Raw genomic sequence first — 17,610 nt, forward strand, 5'->3', positions numbered from 1 at the left:
GGGGTGGGGTGGGGGGAGGCGGGGACAGCTAGAGAGTGAGTTGTCACACTGGTGTTCAAGTAACATCCATCTCCATTGATGGGGACTGGACGTAACTGCCGGCAGCCCAGCTCATCCTATCTCCCTTTACGAAGGAGATTTTGCAAAAGCCCAAGGTCAAGTACAAGTGCACATGGGGACATAAGTGTGAGCCAGAAAGTGTGAGCCCGAGTGTGCATGGGGGGTGCTTTTGAGAGCGACAGGTATGTAGGAGAAGTGAGGAGGAGGGCGTCCTGTCCGTCTGTCCACTGTCCTGGACTGCCCTCCCCTGACCCCACCACCCTCAGGAAAGAAACCGGTGTGGCTCCTTCCATGTGCCCGGCAGCATGGGGGGCCCGTCTGTGAGGGGCCCCAGGGGCTCTATGGCCAGGAAGGCAGGGCGGGGCCATGGTAAGAACGCAGGCCTGGCTGTCCATGCTGCCCGCAGGCCCAGCTGGGAGGTAAGCCACTTCCCCTTGCCAGCCCCCACTCGGCCATCTGTGACCAGAGCGACAGTGTCACTTCCCAGGCTGAGTGAGGTGTCCTCATTCACAAAGCACCCAGCACACAGTAGGTACTCATAAAAATCAGGTTTCTTCCCTCTTGGGGAAAAATGGGTATAGGCTGCAGGGCAAAGGCGATGCAGCTTTTATTTTAAACGGGCTGGGAATTCCCTGGCAGTCCAGTGGTTAGAACTCCACGCTCTCACTGCCAAGCACCCAGGTTTGATCCCTGGTCAGAGAACTAAAAATCCCACAAGCCATGTGGTGCAGCCAATAATAATAATAATAATAATAATAATAATAATAATAATGGGCTGGGCTCAGAGCCCATGGATGAGGTGATTGAACTGTATACATTTGCATTGAACTGTTCCCTAAGTCTTCACTCCTGTTCGCTGACCAAGCTTCCTGGGACCTTTCCTCCAACCTCAGCATCCCAGCACCCAAGAAATACTCAAAACATGTTAAGAACTCAGTACCCCCAAATCAGGGTCAGGGTACCCCCATAGGATTGACTCTACAAAACTCTTCCATTTTGGTACAGACTTAATCCAGGGCCTGGCACTGGATAAATTTGCTGAGAGACTGCAATCCTGAGTGAAGAATGTGATGGAGAAACTATTGCTCACTGTCATCCAAGATGGAGTCAGTAAGAGCCTTGATTAAACAAATCACTAGCTCTAGGGTAATGCCCCTTTCCTCTTAGTGACAGAGGGTCTCCGTCTGCTAAAGACAAGTGCCTACAGCCCTCCCTAGGTGGGTGTTTCCATTCCACTCGTGGGAAAGTACCTTCATCCCCATCCACCCCCCTCCACACCCAACCTGCTGAGCCATAGACATCCTCTAAGGCCATGCAGGCAGTGGAACGTAGCAGGTGATCTTGGGCAAGTAACTTCACAGCAATAAAATATGAATTTTTTAAAGGTGCTCCTTCTGCACGGTCCCTGCCCCAAAGTGGTGCACAGACTGCTCTTTGGGCTTAGAAAGAATCCCCGCCTTGGGAATTCCCTGGCAGTCCAGTGGTTAAGGCTCCATGTTCCCGATGCAGGGGGCATGGGTTTGATCCCTGGTCGGGGAACTAAGATCCCGCATGCCATGTGGTGCGGCCAGAAAAAAAAAAAAGAATCCCTCCTCTCCTCTTATAACCTACCTCAGCTCTAGGGCCTCAAGGCTTGGGGTGGGGCCCAGCCCTCCTCCTGGCTCTCAGTCCTCCCTCACCCCCTCCACCAGGTGCCCTTGAGCAGTGAACACTCTGCACAAGCCCTGACGGCGGCCCTGCTCACCTGAAACGCTCACTCCTCTGCCCCTTCCCCCAACCCTCGTTTCCAATCCTGTAATCACTGTGGTGACTGTCTCCCAACGATCCCCGAGGACAATTTATGAAAAGTTACTAAAACAAGCGAAGTACTCCAGATGAGCAGCGCCCCAAGGCATCTTCTAAACAAGGAGGCAGGGATGTTTGTTCCTGTAGGGCCCTTGGCTGCACTCCCACGGTGTAAACCTGCCTCCCACACAAGTCCCTCAGGCTCCACATGGAGGTGGCCTGGGCGGGAAGGAGCTGGAGTTGGGGCAGGGGGTGGGGAGGTGGGGGCACGGGGAGGATGTGCCTCTTCCCTGGATGTCAGGAATCTCGAGCACTGGGGTTCCGCACCAGACACTTGAGAGAGAAAGTCTCGGGAGCCGTGGGGGCTCTGAGCCGGGGCTCCCTGGCTGAAAGCAGAGGACAGGCGCCTCCGGGAGAAGATGCAATCAGAGAACCCTGTGGAGGCCTCCTCAGTGTCAGGCCAGTGCTGTAGGCAGGAGGACACCCAGGCGGCCAGACGGGCCCGTGTGGCGCTCAGAGCCCGGAGGAGAGTGACGTGATCAGGGCCTTGGCCAATAGACCAGCCAATCCCGCTTGGAATGTGCCTCAGGACCTACTGGAGGGCTTGTTACGTCCAGACTGCTGGGTCCCCCACCCCTAGTACGTGCGATCCAGCAGGTCTGGGGGTGCAGCCTGGGCATCTGCATTCCTATGAAGTTCCCCAGAGCATGCTGATGCTGCTGGTTTGGCTGGGATGGAGAACTCGGGTTCCTCGCGTCTGGTGCACTCGGAGCAGGCAGCAGCAGCAGCTGGGTCCTGGTAGCAGAGAGGGAGGGAGGGAGGGTGGGCGGTCCAGTGACCCCCCAGGACCTGGAGAAAGATGCAGCCACCCCCAGAGCACAGGCCATAGTCCCTGAAGCACAGCCTTCTCCATGGCTTGCAACTTGATGTCAGAGCCTGAAAGAGCCAAAGTCAGGTCCGTCTCCACGTCAACCACACGTACTGCCCTGGAGGAGACGAACCAGAGCCTCACAGAGCTCTGCGGGGGTTCTGCTGCCTGTGGGAACTGTCCAGACTCTCAGAGCAGCCTTCAGGTCCTCTCGGGATCCAGCACACTGCCCACCAGTCCCTGCCCCCTCCCCCTCTGCTCACCTCCAAGCCTTTGCACTCGCTGTTGCTGCTGCCTGGAATGCCTTTTCCCCTCCCCCATTCATCTTGCAAGACCCCCTTTTTTTTAAACACCTTTATTGGAGTAGAATTGCTTTACAGTGGTGTGTTAGTTTCTGCTTTATAACAAAGTGATACATATATCCCCATATCCCCTCCCTCTTGCGTCTCCCTCCCACCCTCCCTATCCCACCCCTCTAGGTGGTCACAAAGCACCGAGCTGATCTCCCTGTGCTATGTGGCTGCTTCCCACCAGCTATCTATTTTACATTTGGTAGTGTATATATGTCCATGCCACTCTCTCACTTCGTCCCAGCTTATCCTTCCCCCTCCCCGTGTCCTCAAGTCCATTCTCTACGGCAAGACCCCTTTCTGTGATCATCAGTGTCTCTGGGCTCCCAAGAGGATGATCATGGCATCAAGTGTGTTTAACGAACAGTCAAGGGAAGGGGCCAACTACCCCCCAGCCATGGGGCCAAGCCCAGAAGGGCCTTCTCCCCTCCGGCCCTGCCTTAGGAAGCAGGTTTTCAGGTTCCTTTCTGGCCTCTTCAAAGAGTCAGTAAAACAGGAAGTGAGATGCACAACAGGAAGCAGGGGAGGCATGCCCTGGAACCCTCCAGCCTCCCGTACTTGGGAGGCCCTGGAGTTGGCCACACACAGCAGAGGGGCAGGACCCCACATGACACTTTGTGGGAGGCCCGGGTGGAGCACCCTAATGCCACTATCACCCACAGGTGGAGGCTTAGCGCCTCACATGGCCCATAAGCCCCTCAGTGATCTGGCCCTGCCTGTGCCTCCACCTTCATTTCTGCTTCTCCCTAATCACATCCTATCATCATCAGTCAGCATTTATCACTGCCTCCCCACACCCTGTACATACCAGACTGTTTCTGTCCCCTTGTGCTGTTTGCTTCCTGCTCTAGAATACCGTTTCCTCCCTTGGCCTCTTTGTGAGCTCCTATTCATCCTTCAAAACCCTGATCAGAGGTTACCTCCTCTGGGAAGACTTTGCTGAGCCTTTCAGACCCTACCTCCCGCATCCCTGCCTCACCTCATATACTGCACCTCTGCCCTCCATGGTAACTTTCACACAACTGCTCCCCACCCTCATCATGAGCAACTGGAGGACAGAGACAGTTCCTATTTTATCTCCTCATCACCAAAGCCAAGCAGAGGGCCTGACATGTGGGAGGGCTCTCAGTGAATGTTTGCTGCACAGAATGAATCTCTAGTATTGGAGATTAGGCCCGAGAAGAACCCCCAGTTCCTCATGGTGACCAATCTGGATCCACTGTTACTCATGGCCTGATGCAATTCTCCCAGCCTCTGTTTTCACCTGTCGTGGGTGCAACCCTGGGGACTAATAACTTCCTGTTATTATTAACTAATAACTTTTCTCAGACCCACATGTATGCCAGTTAATCCTCACCAAAATATATATATATATATATATATTTTATATGCATTATATATATATATATATATATATATATATATATATATATATACACTGCACCCAGATAATCCAGGATGATCTCATTTTGAGGTCCTTAACTCCATTACATCTGCAAAGCCCCTTTTTCCAAACAAGCTTTACAGTCACAGTTTCCGGGGGTTAGGATGTGGACATATGTTTTGAGGGGCCGCTACTCAACCTATTTCAAATAGTAACAGCTACACTTACCAGGTGCTTCCTATGTGCCAGGCACCAGGCTAAGCACTTTACGTGTGTTAGCTAGTTTAATTCTCACGAGCACCCTCTGAGCCTGAGGTAGGGACTGTTATCCTACTCACTCCCGGAGAAGAAAACAGAGAGGTTGAGTGGCGCAGCCAAGGCCACTCAGCCAGTGGGCAGAAGAGCTGGAACTCAGAAGCAGGTGCTCCAGGGACTTCCCTGGTGGTCCAGTGGTTAGGACTCCATGCTTCCACTGCAGGGGGCATGGGTTTGATACCTGGTCAGGGAACTAAGATCCCACATGCCGTGTGGTGCAGCCTAAACAAATAAATAAAGAAGTAAATAAGTAAATAAACCAGGAAAACAACAAGAAGAAGAAGAAGGTTCTCCAGCACCAGAACCCAGCGCTTCCCAGATGACTGGACTCTCTGAGGTTCATTGTCATCAGCCCTGCGGGATAAGTAGGGCTGCCTTTCTGCTGTTAAACATGCTCCACAAGCTTCGGGAAGCACCTCTGCAGCCGACAGGACCCACAGGTGTTACCAAGTCCAAGTTCGTACTGTTCGCCACGGGACAGGCCAGTAAACTGAGAGGCCAGTTGTCGGGGCAAGGCCTGGCGACTTTATGCAGAAAGCCAGGAGAACGAGAAGATGGCGGACTTGTGTCCCAAAGAATCATCTTGCCTGAGTTACAACTCAGGCTTCTTTTATACTAAAAGGCTGGGGCGGGATAGGGGGGGGCGATGTGGGGGGGTGGGGTGGGCTGGGGGAAGTCAAACACTTCCTGGTTCCAGCCAGACTCCAGAGGGGATGTGTTAATTTCTTCTTTCCTACAGCCATCCACATGTGGGCTTGGTCAGGATGTTTCCTGTGAGCTAAGCAAAGGGATTTTAGCTTAACACTCATTACCTGGGAGGCAAGGTTCCCAGAGATGGGCCATTATGTATAATTTAAGCTTACCGGCAAAACCCCTTTAGTGATTAACTTGTAGCAAAAGCAATAGAATACAAAGGCTAAAGTAAAATAAACAGATCCAATATGGAGTCAGATTTGTTCTTCCCTATGACACAGAGACCGTGGCTAGGGCTTCCCTTGGGTCTGTCTGCAAGCCCCTGGGGTGAGGTGACCTGCTTCCTGCTGGTTCCCGTACATGCTTTGGTCCCCATGATTTTGTGTGGGTTTTTTTCCGCATGACACCAGCTGGGTGGCCGACAATTCAATTCTGACACTATCTCCATGGAGATATAACATCAGATCCCACAGGTTAAGGACTCAGTCCTATAAGACTGTCCCCTCCCCCTACTCAGACACCAATCACAAGTCCAGGTGTCACCTCTTCTTCTGATCTGAGCTGGCTATCAATCTGAGGTTCCAACGACCCCCTCCTTGGGTTTGATTAATTTGTCAGAACAGCTCAGAGATCTCAGAGAAACGTTTCGCAGGAACAGCCGGATGGAAGAGATGCACAGGCTAAGGTGTATGGGAGGGGCGCAGAGCCTCCGTGCTCTCTGGGTGCTACTCTCCCCGTATCTCCACATGTTCACCAATGTGGAAGCTCTGAACCCCGTCCTTTGAGGGTTTTACGGCGGCTTCGCTACATAGACATGATTGATTGAATCATTTGCTGTTGGTGATTGACCTCAATCTCCAGCCCCTCTTCCCTCCCAAGAGGTGGGGGAGGGGGGATGTGTTCTAACCCTCTAACCATGTGGTTGGTTCCCTTGGCAACAAGCCCCCATCCCTAGGTGCCTTCCTAAAGGAACCTCAACAACATAACAAAGGACACATTTGTTTTGCTCCCCTGCCAGGAAATTCCAAGGGGGTTTAGGAGCTCTGCCAGGATGGGGACAAAGACTAAATACATATTTCTTATCATAAATCACAGTATCTCAGTCCCCTTTAGCCTTGCCTTTCCAGCCTAGAAAGGCCCCTGCCTCCACTGGCACCCTCCCTCCAGCCTTGGCTTTTATTAGCAGAAGAGATGGGGTGAGGACTTCCCTGGTGGTCCAGTGGTTAAGACTCCGCACTTCTACTGCAGGGGGCACGGGTTTGATCCGTGATCCCTGGTCAAGGAAGTCCCACTGCCTTGTGGTGAGACCAAAAATAAAGGAAACAAAAACCAAAAAACAGACGGGGTGGAGAACTAGCGCGGAATTCTCAGCACCTCAGTGACTTCGACCTTATTTTTTTTTAATATTTACTTATTTATTTCGTTGCACTAGGTCTTAGTTGCAGCAGGCAGGCTCCTTAGTTGTGGCATGTAAACTCTTAGTTGCAGCATGCATGTGGGATCTATTTCCCTGGCCAGGGAACAAACCTGGGCCCCCTGCACTGGGAGCGTGGAGTCTTAACCACTGCGCCACAAGGGAAGTCCCTTGACCTTATTTTTAATCCCACTTTACATATTCAGAAACTCAAGTCAAATTTTCAAAAATAAAAAGGACTAAGTTTAGAAAGGTGAGAAAGAGATAAACAAACTGAGGTTCAGAAAGAGGCCAAGAGGGAAGCCAAGGTTCCAAGTCAAGTCACCCTGATCTGACCCTCTCTCCTCAACCATAAAAAATAATGGTGGTTTTCACCACTATCACGTTCAAATGATTACCACATGCAGATTGTTCTCAGTGCTTTACATGGGTTATTTATTGAATCCTCAGAGCAACCCTACAAGTTATGTACCCTTATTAGCCCCATGATACAGATGAGGAAATGGAGTCACCAAGCCGGTAGGTGAGTTTCCCAAGGTCTCTAGTGGGTGAGCATTGGAGCTTCAGGCTTGAGGCAGGAGACAGATGGGCTCCAGGCTGAGCAGCCAGAGTCTGTCGCCTGCAGAGAGATACTCCAAGATGAGGAGCAAAAGAATAGCTGAGCCGTGCCCAGAAAAGAGATAAAAGACCACATATTCCTCATTCTTGAAGTCAAGGAGTCCTTCCCAACTATACATGTGCAGAAAGGCTCCTCAGAGGTCAAAAGGGAGGGGCCATCATCTCATAGTAAGTGATGTCAACCTACCCATAGCCCTCTTCGCTAGAATCCACCTTGGCTAAGAGATGCGTGTGCACACACGGGAGGACTCTCAGATAAACCAAATACGGCCTCAGAACCAGGCAAAGCAAGATGATTGGCCAAAGGAAACCGGGAAGGAATGCCCCATATAAGTGATTCAAACTATCACAAGGGCATGACTCTCTCTCTCTCTCAGCCCGCCCGTGTGTCTATCCACACGTAACCCTTTTCCTCCTAATAAACACTTTACTTGTTTCACTACTTTCCATCTCTATATGGAAATTCGTCTCTACACAGCTGATGGGCCAGGGCTTTGTAACTGGCCACTTGTCCCTTGTGGTCTAGTGACTAGGACTCAGTGCTCTCACTGCCGTGACCTGACTTCAATCCCTGGCTGGGAGCTGAAACCCTGCTTCAAGCCGCTGCAGGCTGAAGCGATCCAGCAACAGGCAGATGAGCTCTGGTACCCATGAGTCTTTGCAGAAATGTAGAGTCATGACCAAGGGCTCAGGGCTCTCTCTCTCCAGGACAGCTCAGCACCACTTTTCTCAAAGGCACCCTTCTGCCCTTGGCCATGAGGAAGCTCCCCTGCTCTTTCTCTGCCTTTCCAGGGACTTGGGAGAGACGCCTTCCTCACGAGTAAGGTCCGTGATCCGTTAGAAAACACCTCTCTGAATATTATCTAATTCCATGCCTATTTTACAGACGGGGAAGGTCCCTTGGCTCCTGAGAGGTGAATGCAGGATAGAAGCCAGGTCTCTCAACTCCTCTGTCTGGTGCTCTCCCTGGCACCTAAAACCCCCCATCAGGGAAAGCTCTCTGTTACAGTAGAAAGCAAAGCAATGTATTGACAGAAGGAGCGATGGATTGGAGAACCAGCACACCAGTGGGTGAATGTTTGCTGAGAGGCGGGATAATTAAGTAGTCTCAAAATATCTCCCCATAATATACTTTCTAGTTACAAAGAGAAACACAGTAGCTAGCTGTAGAGTGGAGAAACCTGGCCAATCCCATCTCACCCAGTGATCAAAGATCTATCAGCAGTAATAGGACAAGCCAGTCTGATGGGCCTCCTGTTTGAATGCAATGAGAAGGACACAACATCACCTCTGGGGTGTTGCTGCCTGTTATGGGTTGAACTGTGCCTCCATTCATACATTGAAGCCCTAATCCCAGTACCTCAGAATGTGACTATTTGGAGATGGGGTCTTTAAGAAGTGATGAAGTTAAAATGGGGCTATTAGGGTGGGTCCTAATCCAATCAGACTGGTGTCCTTAGAAGGAGAAGAATTTTGGACCCATAAAGAGACGCCAGGGGTGTATGCACACATGTGAGGGCTTAGCAAGAAGGCAGTCACCTGCAAGTCAAGGGGAGAAGCCTCAGAAGAAGCCAGACTTCCTGACATCGTGATCTTGGACTTCCAGCTTCCAGAGCTGTGAGAAAATACACTTCTATTGTTTCAGCCACCAAGTCTATGGTATTTTGTTATGGTGGCCCTCGCAACCCACACACCACCAAAAATGCATAAACTGCGTCTAAGCAGCGGGAAACATGAGACAAACCCAAATGAGGGCCATGCTGCAAAATAACTGGCCTGTACCCCTCAAAAATATTCACGCTATGAAAGACACAGACAGAGGGACTGTCCGAGATTGGAGGAGGCCCAAGGAACATGATTCTGACCTTGGACTGGACCTGGTCTGGGGAAAAAAACTTTCTCCTTTGCTGTAAAAGCATGAGGACAATAGGTGAATTGAATAAGGTTCATAGATTAGTCAGTTGGGTCATACCAATGTTGATTTCCTGATTTTGATCTTTTGACTGTGGTTGCTTGTTTTTTAAGAAATACACACAGCAGTGTTTAGAGTCAGTCACGTCTGCAACCAGCTCTCTCATGCTATATGGAAGAAATTGTGTGTGAGTGTGTGTGTGTGCGTGCGTGTACATACAATCAGAGAGAAGATGAGCGCTGAAACAAATGTGAAAAGAAGTTAACGTGTGAGGAATCTGGGTGAAGGATATATGGAACTTCTTTTCAGTAAGTCTGGAAGTATTTCAAAATAAAAAGTTGAAAACCTCCCATCGTCCCGCAGGAAGAAGTCACCTCACCAGCCCCTGCCCCCCTCCAGCCACCTCTCCTCCCCTTCCCAGCCCAGCTTAAGTCCAATGTTTCCCCACCTCTCTATGCCCTGCCCTCCCCCGCCAAATTCCCTCCGCTTCAGCACAATACCCCCCTCCACGGCACCCCCTGTGCCCACTGGCGCCTCTGCCTCTGCTCAGGCAAACTTCCCTCCAGAAACTGCCCCCCCTCTGGGTTCGCAGGCTCCACCTGCTCTGCTCCCGGGGCCCTTAACCCACGGAGCTTCCCCCATCTCAGTGCTAATCGCAGTAAAAGTTGAGCACTACCAAGTGTTCAGTCATTATCACAAATGACTTATCACCCCCAGTATTCGTCTCTTTCAGTCTCCCCTCACCCTGCGAGGTAAGCGATATCAACCCCAATCCACCAACGGGAAACCGAAGCTCAGAAAAATGACATGTCCCTTGTCACAGCCAGAAAGTGACCAGGGGGCTGGACTGGAGCCAGACTCTTAACGACCAAGCCACATGCTCTCCCTGCAGCTATGAATTATAATGACCTACGGGGACTAACATGCGCTGAGCCGGCCTCCTCCAGACCCTGCGCTCAGGCTTCCAGGAGATGAAGACGGGGACAGCCCCCCCCTCCCCTCGGAGGATGGCCCCTAATGAGCTAATACAAGCAAGGCCTTGGGACCCTGCCGGCCGCGTGGGAAGCGCCCCTGTCTGTGAACCAGGCTTGCTGTTGTTAATAGACTTTATTTCTTAGAACTGTCCTAGATTTACAGAAAACCTGAGAAGATAGCACAGAGAGTTCCCATATACCCCACACAGCTCCCCCTGTAATTAGCATCTCACATTAGGATGGTACATTTATTACAATTAATGAACCAATGTTGACACATTGTTATAACTAAAGTCCATTTCCTTAGCTTTTACCTAAGGTCTTTTTCTGTTTTAGGATCCCAGCCAGGAGGCCACGTGATTTAATTGTCTGCTCCCGTTGTTTGTCATCGGTAACAGCCACGGTGGTATTAATGGCCTTAATCCCCCAGGAGACCTCTAGGAGGTACTTCTCCTGAGTGGGGAGTCTTTTCAGCAGACTCCAACGGCCACTGGCTTCACCCTCCAGCATCCGTGACTCCTTCCCTCCATCCCTCTCTCCCCTCCCCCCATTGCAGATGAATTTGGGAACCCATCTGAGGTGAACAGCTGCTCCATCCCCCAGGGACCCGCGGTCTTTTCTGCCAATTACAAAGACTGTCATGTGCTGGAGAAGGTAGGGGTCTCACTGCTCTGGGGGAGACCCCACGGCTGGGAACCAGCTTGCCCTGACACAGTGTCAGGCTAGAGAGGCCCCTCAGGGACCAGGGACACATCGGAACCCAAGACCACTCAGTGGGCTGATGGGTGAGGAAGACTAAGTCCTGGGCACTGACCCCTCCTCTGCCTGGAGGCTGCTCCCCTGCCGCCCTCTCTCCTGTAGGATGGGCGCTCCCACCCGAGGGTGTTCGTGGAAGCTGTGCTGCCCAATGGTCACTCTGATCTGTCCCAAACCTGATCACACCTGGACTCCAGACTCCCACCTGGCACCAACCACCACATTCTCCCTTCCTGCCCCTCATCCGCATCCCCTCCGCCCTACCCCAGAGGACAGCTTAGCCCATTTAACCCCTGCCTCACTGTCCCTGGACCCACCCACCCCACCCTAGCTCGACCCCAGCGGGGCACCTTGGAACACGGTGGGGAGCAGCTGAGAAGCAGCTTACGTAGATACGGAGGAGTCCTCCGTGCGCGCACACGCTGTCGGGAGCCTTCCTGAGGATCGGGTGGCCTGACAGCCCTTTGCTGGGCTCTACGAGGCCACTGCCCTCCATTTCCCTGGAGGTCTGCAGCCCACTTGGCTCCTTCTCCTGTCCTCACCACTCTTGTCCCCAGCCCTGGGTACCCTCTGACTCAGGAACAGTGCCAGGTGGCCTCCAGGCACATCCCCCGCAGACTGAGAAGTTCAAAGGAAGCCCTGTCAGCTGGCTGCAGTCATGACAACACCAGAGAGGGTCCCTGTTACTATGGCAACACAGGTGCCACTTTTCAAACCGAGCAAGGCCCTGGTCCCCTGAATGCTGAAGGAATAGGAGGGCTTCCTCCCCCACCCCACCCGCCAGTGATGAAACTGCCCCACGCCCCGTTCCTAGGAGAGCCTGGCCCCCAGAATGGACCGCAGAAGAGATCTTTAGATGTGGTGACCACCTGCCCCAGCCTGATAACAGTTAATCTTTTTTTTTTTTTTTAACATATTTATTGCAGTATAATTGCTTTACAATGGTGTGTTAGTTCCTGCTTTATAACAAAGTGAATCAGTTATACATATACATATGTTCCCATATCTCTCAGTTAATCTATCTTTACATGTACCCCTACCCGTAGATCTAGAACATTCCAGCGTGGATGATAAATTACATGGTGACCCTACTTCTAGAGTGTAGTTCACCTGTCTGTTGCCTGCGTGAGAAAGTCTGGTCTGTGAAGGCTTTGCTGGAGTTACCACTGCAAGAAAGGGCAGTGAGAGAAGCCAGCTCTCCCCTCCGAGGCCAGCCCTCAAATGCTGACGGTCGCCCAGGCCCTCCCCGCACTGTGTCTATGATGGACCCTGAACCCCAAGGCCCTGACCCTCCTCTTTGATCTGCCTTCGTCCCAGCGGCTGTCCAGTGCTTCAGAAACAGTCACTTCGTCCTGGTGGTGTCCCAGGAAACGGCCTTGGTGTGCAGGACACTGATCAATCTCCACCTGGCCCGCACCGCCCCCCGGCTGCCCCCCAGCCAGGAGGCGGGATCCTCCGTGGTCTCCATGGCTGGCCCTCTCACCTGCTGTGACACCACGGTCCAGGAAGAGTGGGGGCCACCCTGGTGCCCATGACCACCCCCTGGGAGGGCCTCCCCCAGCTGTCTCTTCCTACAGGTGGACCGCATCCAGCACAACCAGCTGGTGACCAACATCGGCATCTGGATGGGGCCACAGGGTTCCATCACGTGGGACGGCACCTTCCTCACACAGGCTGGGCTGCGGGCTTGGGTGTGAAGGGAGCACAGGTGAGCTTAGCACAGGCTTTGGAGCCGTCTGGGTTCATGTCCAAGCTCTGCTATCACCCACTGTGTGACCTCGGATGAGCTACTTACCTCTTCCCAGCGCCACCCGCCCCCCAGGCCGGGGCAACGCCCCTCAACCAGAGCTGATGTGAGCATTAGACCGGGCCTGCCCACGCCTGGCAGGCAGAAGCCACAGCAGGGCCTGAGAGGGCCGGAGTCCTCGAGAGCCCTCGCCTTTATCCCTCCAGGAACTAAGCTGAGAAACGAAGCATCAAGAAGCTGAAAAGTCCCCTTCCAGGCCCCAGGAAGAAGCCAAGGCTGTGCCTGGCCGTTGCCACCTCCTGATCTCAGAGGTTACAAAGCCGCAGATGAGGCAGAAGATAACTGGGGCTGAAGCTCTGAGGGTACGGGGTGGGGTGGGGGAGGAGCGGAGGGAGAACCCCTCACTGAAAGGGGCCACCGGCACCTGCTGACTCAGGTGGCAAAACGAGCCAGGAACCCAGGATGCCAGGGGGTAACCCCTGAGGACATCTGAGCTTGTCACACCTGTCTCTGAACCCCAGGGGCCAGGCACCAACCTCAGCCTGAACTAATATGGTAACCACGGGGTGCAGGAATTCTGTGCTTGGCACTGAGTGGGTTTCCAGATGTCTTTTTTCCCCACCCTCCTGCCATGAGGGCTGGGGCAGGCTGCTGGCGTCAGGGTTCAAATGTCTTTCCTTTTAAAATGCTATGTATTCCCAGGGGGACCGGGGGACAAATCTGGCATGCTTTGGACGTCAGGATTTAAAAGCTACGGGAGCTAGCCAGAATTCATCACAGAAGGGAAGCATAAGGGGAAACAGCTGTAGGCCATCAGGAATGAGCTGGAGGGCTCCGCAGAGGAAAGGCCTTCCGGTCAGTGTGGAATCACTCGTGTGTACTGACACCTCCTTTGCGCCAGGCCCTGGTCTCCATTGGTAGGACGTCCTCCCCAAGGGCACCGGCCCAGGCCCGGACCCAGGGCTCTGCCACAAGGAGAAGTAAAGGTCGAGCGCTCAGGAGCCGGGGTGGGGTGGGTCAGCTCCTCCTGCAGAACACCTCCGGGTGCCGGCGTGCCCCTCCCCCCACCAGGTGCGTGCAGTGCCACGCAGGCCAGCCAGGCACACTGGACCCGGTGGCAGACCAGCCACAACTGCAAGGACAATGATGACCCCAGGGCGCTATCTCGTGACCTCACTTGATCCTTAACCACAGCCTTTGGAGGGAGGGGGGTCAGCGCCATTGTACAAACGAAGAAATTGAGGCTTAGGTTAAACGGCCAGTAAATGCTGATAAGATTCAAACCCGGGTCTGTGAGGTGACAGAGCTTTCAGAACAGGGCGGGCATCTGTCAGCCCCATGGGGGCTCCATCCTCGGCATCTAGAAGATGGCCTGGCACAGCAGGCTCGAACTGTCCCCAGAAGACAAGACGTGGTGGGCAGAGGATGGGCCAACGATGCACATCACCCAGGGGGCTGCAGGTGGCATCCATCCGCCCTGCTGGACCAAGCCTCCTATGTCCCATCCACATAGTACAGTAATCTGGATGCGCCGATTCTGTGTCTTCTCTCCTGCATCCTCTCCAACTTGGACTTCAGGCTTCACATCCACTGTGTCTTCAACGCCAGTGACTTCCTGCCCCTCCAGGCGCCCCTCTTTCCTCCCCCATCCAGCCACTGTGACCCAGTACAGCCCCCTGCGGCTCCAGCTGCAGATCGACAAGGGAAAAGGGTACGGTGTCCCTGCGCTTTCTCTACCCACCCCCACTTCCCAGACATACAGCCGACCGAAGTTCATGGGCCCCTCTCCCTGCAGACAAGGCTTTCAGCTCCTACCACGGGGAGGGGGACCACTCCATTGTGGGGCTGCTTCAAGAGTCTGACCCCATGGAGGTCTGGCTCCTGCAGAGGACAGACCCCATTCTGGTCCTGGTGCTGCACCAGCGCCAACCCCTTCCAGTATCCTCAGTGGCCCATCCAGTCAGGTGAGTGGCGGTGGTGCTGGAGCTGCCCCTCCCCTCCCCCTCCTTGACTTCTCTCCTCCCCAGGTGTCCTTTCGGTGACAGCTCAGGACCTGAATGATGGCCTTGGGAGGGTAGCTCTGCCCTTCCACTCTCACTACCAGTGCTTCACCGTTGCCACCTTCGCCCTCCTGGACACTGGCTCCTGGAGGGCCCGCAGGGGACCACTCAGAAGCATGTGTTCCTCCTGCCTGCTCCCCATCTGCTAAGCGGGGATAAGCTGGTCACCGAATCCCTCCAGCCCCCTGCGAGCTAATGAGGACAAAGGTCCCCAGACGGGACTTGGTCTTCCTGAGTGCTGTGGAGGGCAGTGAGCCCCGACCTGCAAACCACTCCAGAAGGAGGAAGGAAAATGCCAGATCGTGAAGGCAAGCAACCCTAACCTGAGCCGGGCATGGTGTTCCAGAGTGGCCTCACTTCTGACTCCAGAAATGATGTGTTTAGCATAATTCTGCTTTGAATTTTATTTTAATTAATTAGTTTATTTTTGGCTGCGTTGGCTCTTCGTTGCTGCGTGCGGGCTTCTCACTGCGGTGGCTTCTCTTGTTGCGGAGCTCGGGCTCTAGGCATGTGGGCTTCAGTAGTTGTGGCACGCGGGCCCAGTAGTTGTGGCTTGCGGGCTCTAGAGCGCAGGCTCAGTAGTTGTGGCGCACGGGCTTAGTTGCTCCGCGGCATGTGGGATCTTCCCGGACCAGGGCTCGAACCCGTGTCCCCTGCACTGGCAGGCGGATTCTTAACCACTGCGCCACCAGGGAAGTCCCTCTGCTTTGAATTTTTATAACTCAACTTCTGCGGAAGGTAAATATGGATACATTTAGTGTATATTTAGGTTTTTCTACGTAATCTATAAATGGCACCATAGGCCACATACTACTGTTTAACTTTCGTTCTACTGAACAATATAAATCTTTCACCTTAATATAGACAGATCTCTATATATTTTAAATAGATGCATGACATTCCATCAGACGTAGACAGATGTCACTGGTTAGCACCTGGGAGGCTAGCTGAATAACCAGCTCAGCTGCGTGCCTCTTCCTGAGCCAAGAGACCCTCGCCCGCTGGATGAAGGGGTACCTGTCGGTTACGCTGCTGGCTGCTGGTTCAGGTCAGTTCCTCCTGCTTCTACTCCTTTTTTTAAAAAAAATTATTTATTTATTTTGGATGTGCCAGGTCTTAGTCGCGGCACGCAGGATCTTCATTGAGGCATGTATGCAGGATCTAGTTCCCCGACCAGGGATCAAACCTGGGCCCCCTGCATCGGGAGCGTGGAGTCTTACCCACTGGACCACCAGTGAAGTCCCTGCTTCTACACCTTTTGGGAGCTGCCCGTGGCTTTGTGTTTCTGGAAGCGATGGTAACCCGCCCCCCCAACCCTGCCCCCAGTCATTGGTCATTGAGGGCCAGGAAGAGAGGGCGCTAGACATCTGCTCTCCTGCTGCCCAGTTAACACTACGTCCTCGGAATCCCCTCTCCGCATCTGTCGGGTGGCAAAGGGAGCAGGTCGGCCCTCCCGGGGGGACTCTGAAGGCCGGGGCCAGGGCTCTACGCGGCACAGCGCTTCCCTCCCGCAGGGTCCACTACTGCAGACGTGAGCCATCCAGAACGAGGGAGGCACAGGTTCCAAATTGGGAAGCAGCACCTATGGCTCTGTACCTCGTGAGACTGGGGCTGGTCAGCGTGCCCAGATCTCTTCCCTCCCGCCTGGCCGGCAGCAGTGTGGGCCTGGGCTGGGTCCCAGACCCCATGTCCCTGCCTCAGGGCTTCTTGCCCATGGCTCTAAGCCAGCCCCGTGCCTTGACCTTATTCTCATCCCACCGGGTTTACTTCCTCTGCGGCACCTCTGCCTGCTGCCCCTCAGGGCTGAAGACTTACTCGACTACGTGTAGCTCTGGGGCTGCAGGTGAGTCCAGGGTGGGGGACAAAATAGGGGGGGTTCTTTGTCCTTTCATGTCTGCAGGCCTGTTCCTGGCTTCTGAGCCACGTGGGGAGCAGGACGGCAATGAGCCTCAGGTCACCACAATGACATTGCCAGGCCCAGAGCACGGTGAGCTCTCCCGGGCCACTGGGCTTTGAGGATTCCTACAGGTGGGAGTCTACGCTGGGGCCTGCAGGTATGAGGCTGTGGGCAGGCCCCTCAGGCCTCGGCCCTCCAGGGTGTGCTGACAAAACGGGGAAGCTCTGGCTATAGTGAGGGCAGGAGATGGTGTGACTGAATGCATTGGGGAACTAAGCAAAGCTAGCCACGGTCCACCTCACCTGCAAAAGGGCAGCTTCAGCTCTGCCCAGTGTGATTACCAAGGGCTGGGGTTTGGGGAGAGAGTTGGAGGGGCCCTTGCCCAGCCCTGCCATCCTTCAGATCCCTTTTGTCTGGCAGGCTCCACCATGAACTGCAGCCCAAGTCCTCTCCTCTGGGTAATTCTTTTGCTGTTGGCTGTTGCCCTGGTCTGAGGGGTTGGCGTCTTTGTGGACCTGAGCCAGGCCAAGCCCAGAAGCTCCTGGAAGGCAACAGAAGGTGAACAGGCTGAATAGACCCTTGTTTCAAGCCTAGTGAAAGCAGGTGTGGAAAAGCTACTTGTGATGACTAGACAGAATCATTCTCATCTCAAGACACGTGCGCCTCAGAGTCAGCTCTGTCCTTCCAGAATTGCGGCCTCTATTATTGGGTAGAGTCCAATGCCTCCCAGGACTGAATTTAGGAGACTTTGCTTCTCCGGAAGGAAAGGCGGCATTC

The 17,610-nt window shown here is 53.7% G+C and overlaps 1 protein-coding gene across 1 annotated transcript; it reads left to right on the forward strand.

Moving 5' to 3' along the window:
* Positions 1-5,153: 5,153 nt before the first annotated feature.
* On the forward strand, positions 5,154-17,408 carry ZP1 (zona pellucida glycoprotein 1). The gene is given in 17 exon segments (XM_068556149.1): positions 5,154-5,247; positions 10,930-11,027; positions 11,235-11,284; positions 11,286-11,375; positions 11,687-11,829; positions 12,447-12,639; positions 12,691-12,789; positions 14,449-14,523; positions 14,525-14,592; positions 14,672-14,798; positions 14,800-14,844; positions 14,904-14,952; positions 14,954-15,039; positions 16,694-16,779; positions 16,872-16,916; positions 16,919-16,990; positions 17,254-17,408. Coding segments are annotated over 17 exon segments (1,575 nt in total).
* The last annotated feature ends 202 nt before the right edge of the window (positions 17,409-17,610 follow it).

This window comes from Eschrichtius robustus, chromosome 11 (genome assembly GCF_028021215.1).
Source record: "Eschrichtius robustus isolate mEscRob2 chromosome 11, mEscRob2.pri, whole genome shotgun sequence".
NCBI classification, from domain to species: domain Eukaryota; kingdom Metazoa; phylum Chordata; class Mammalia; order Artiodactyla; family Eschrichtiidae; genus Eschrichtius; species Eschrichtius robustus.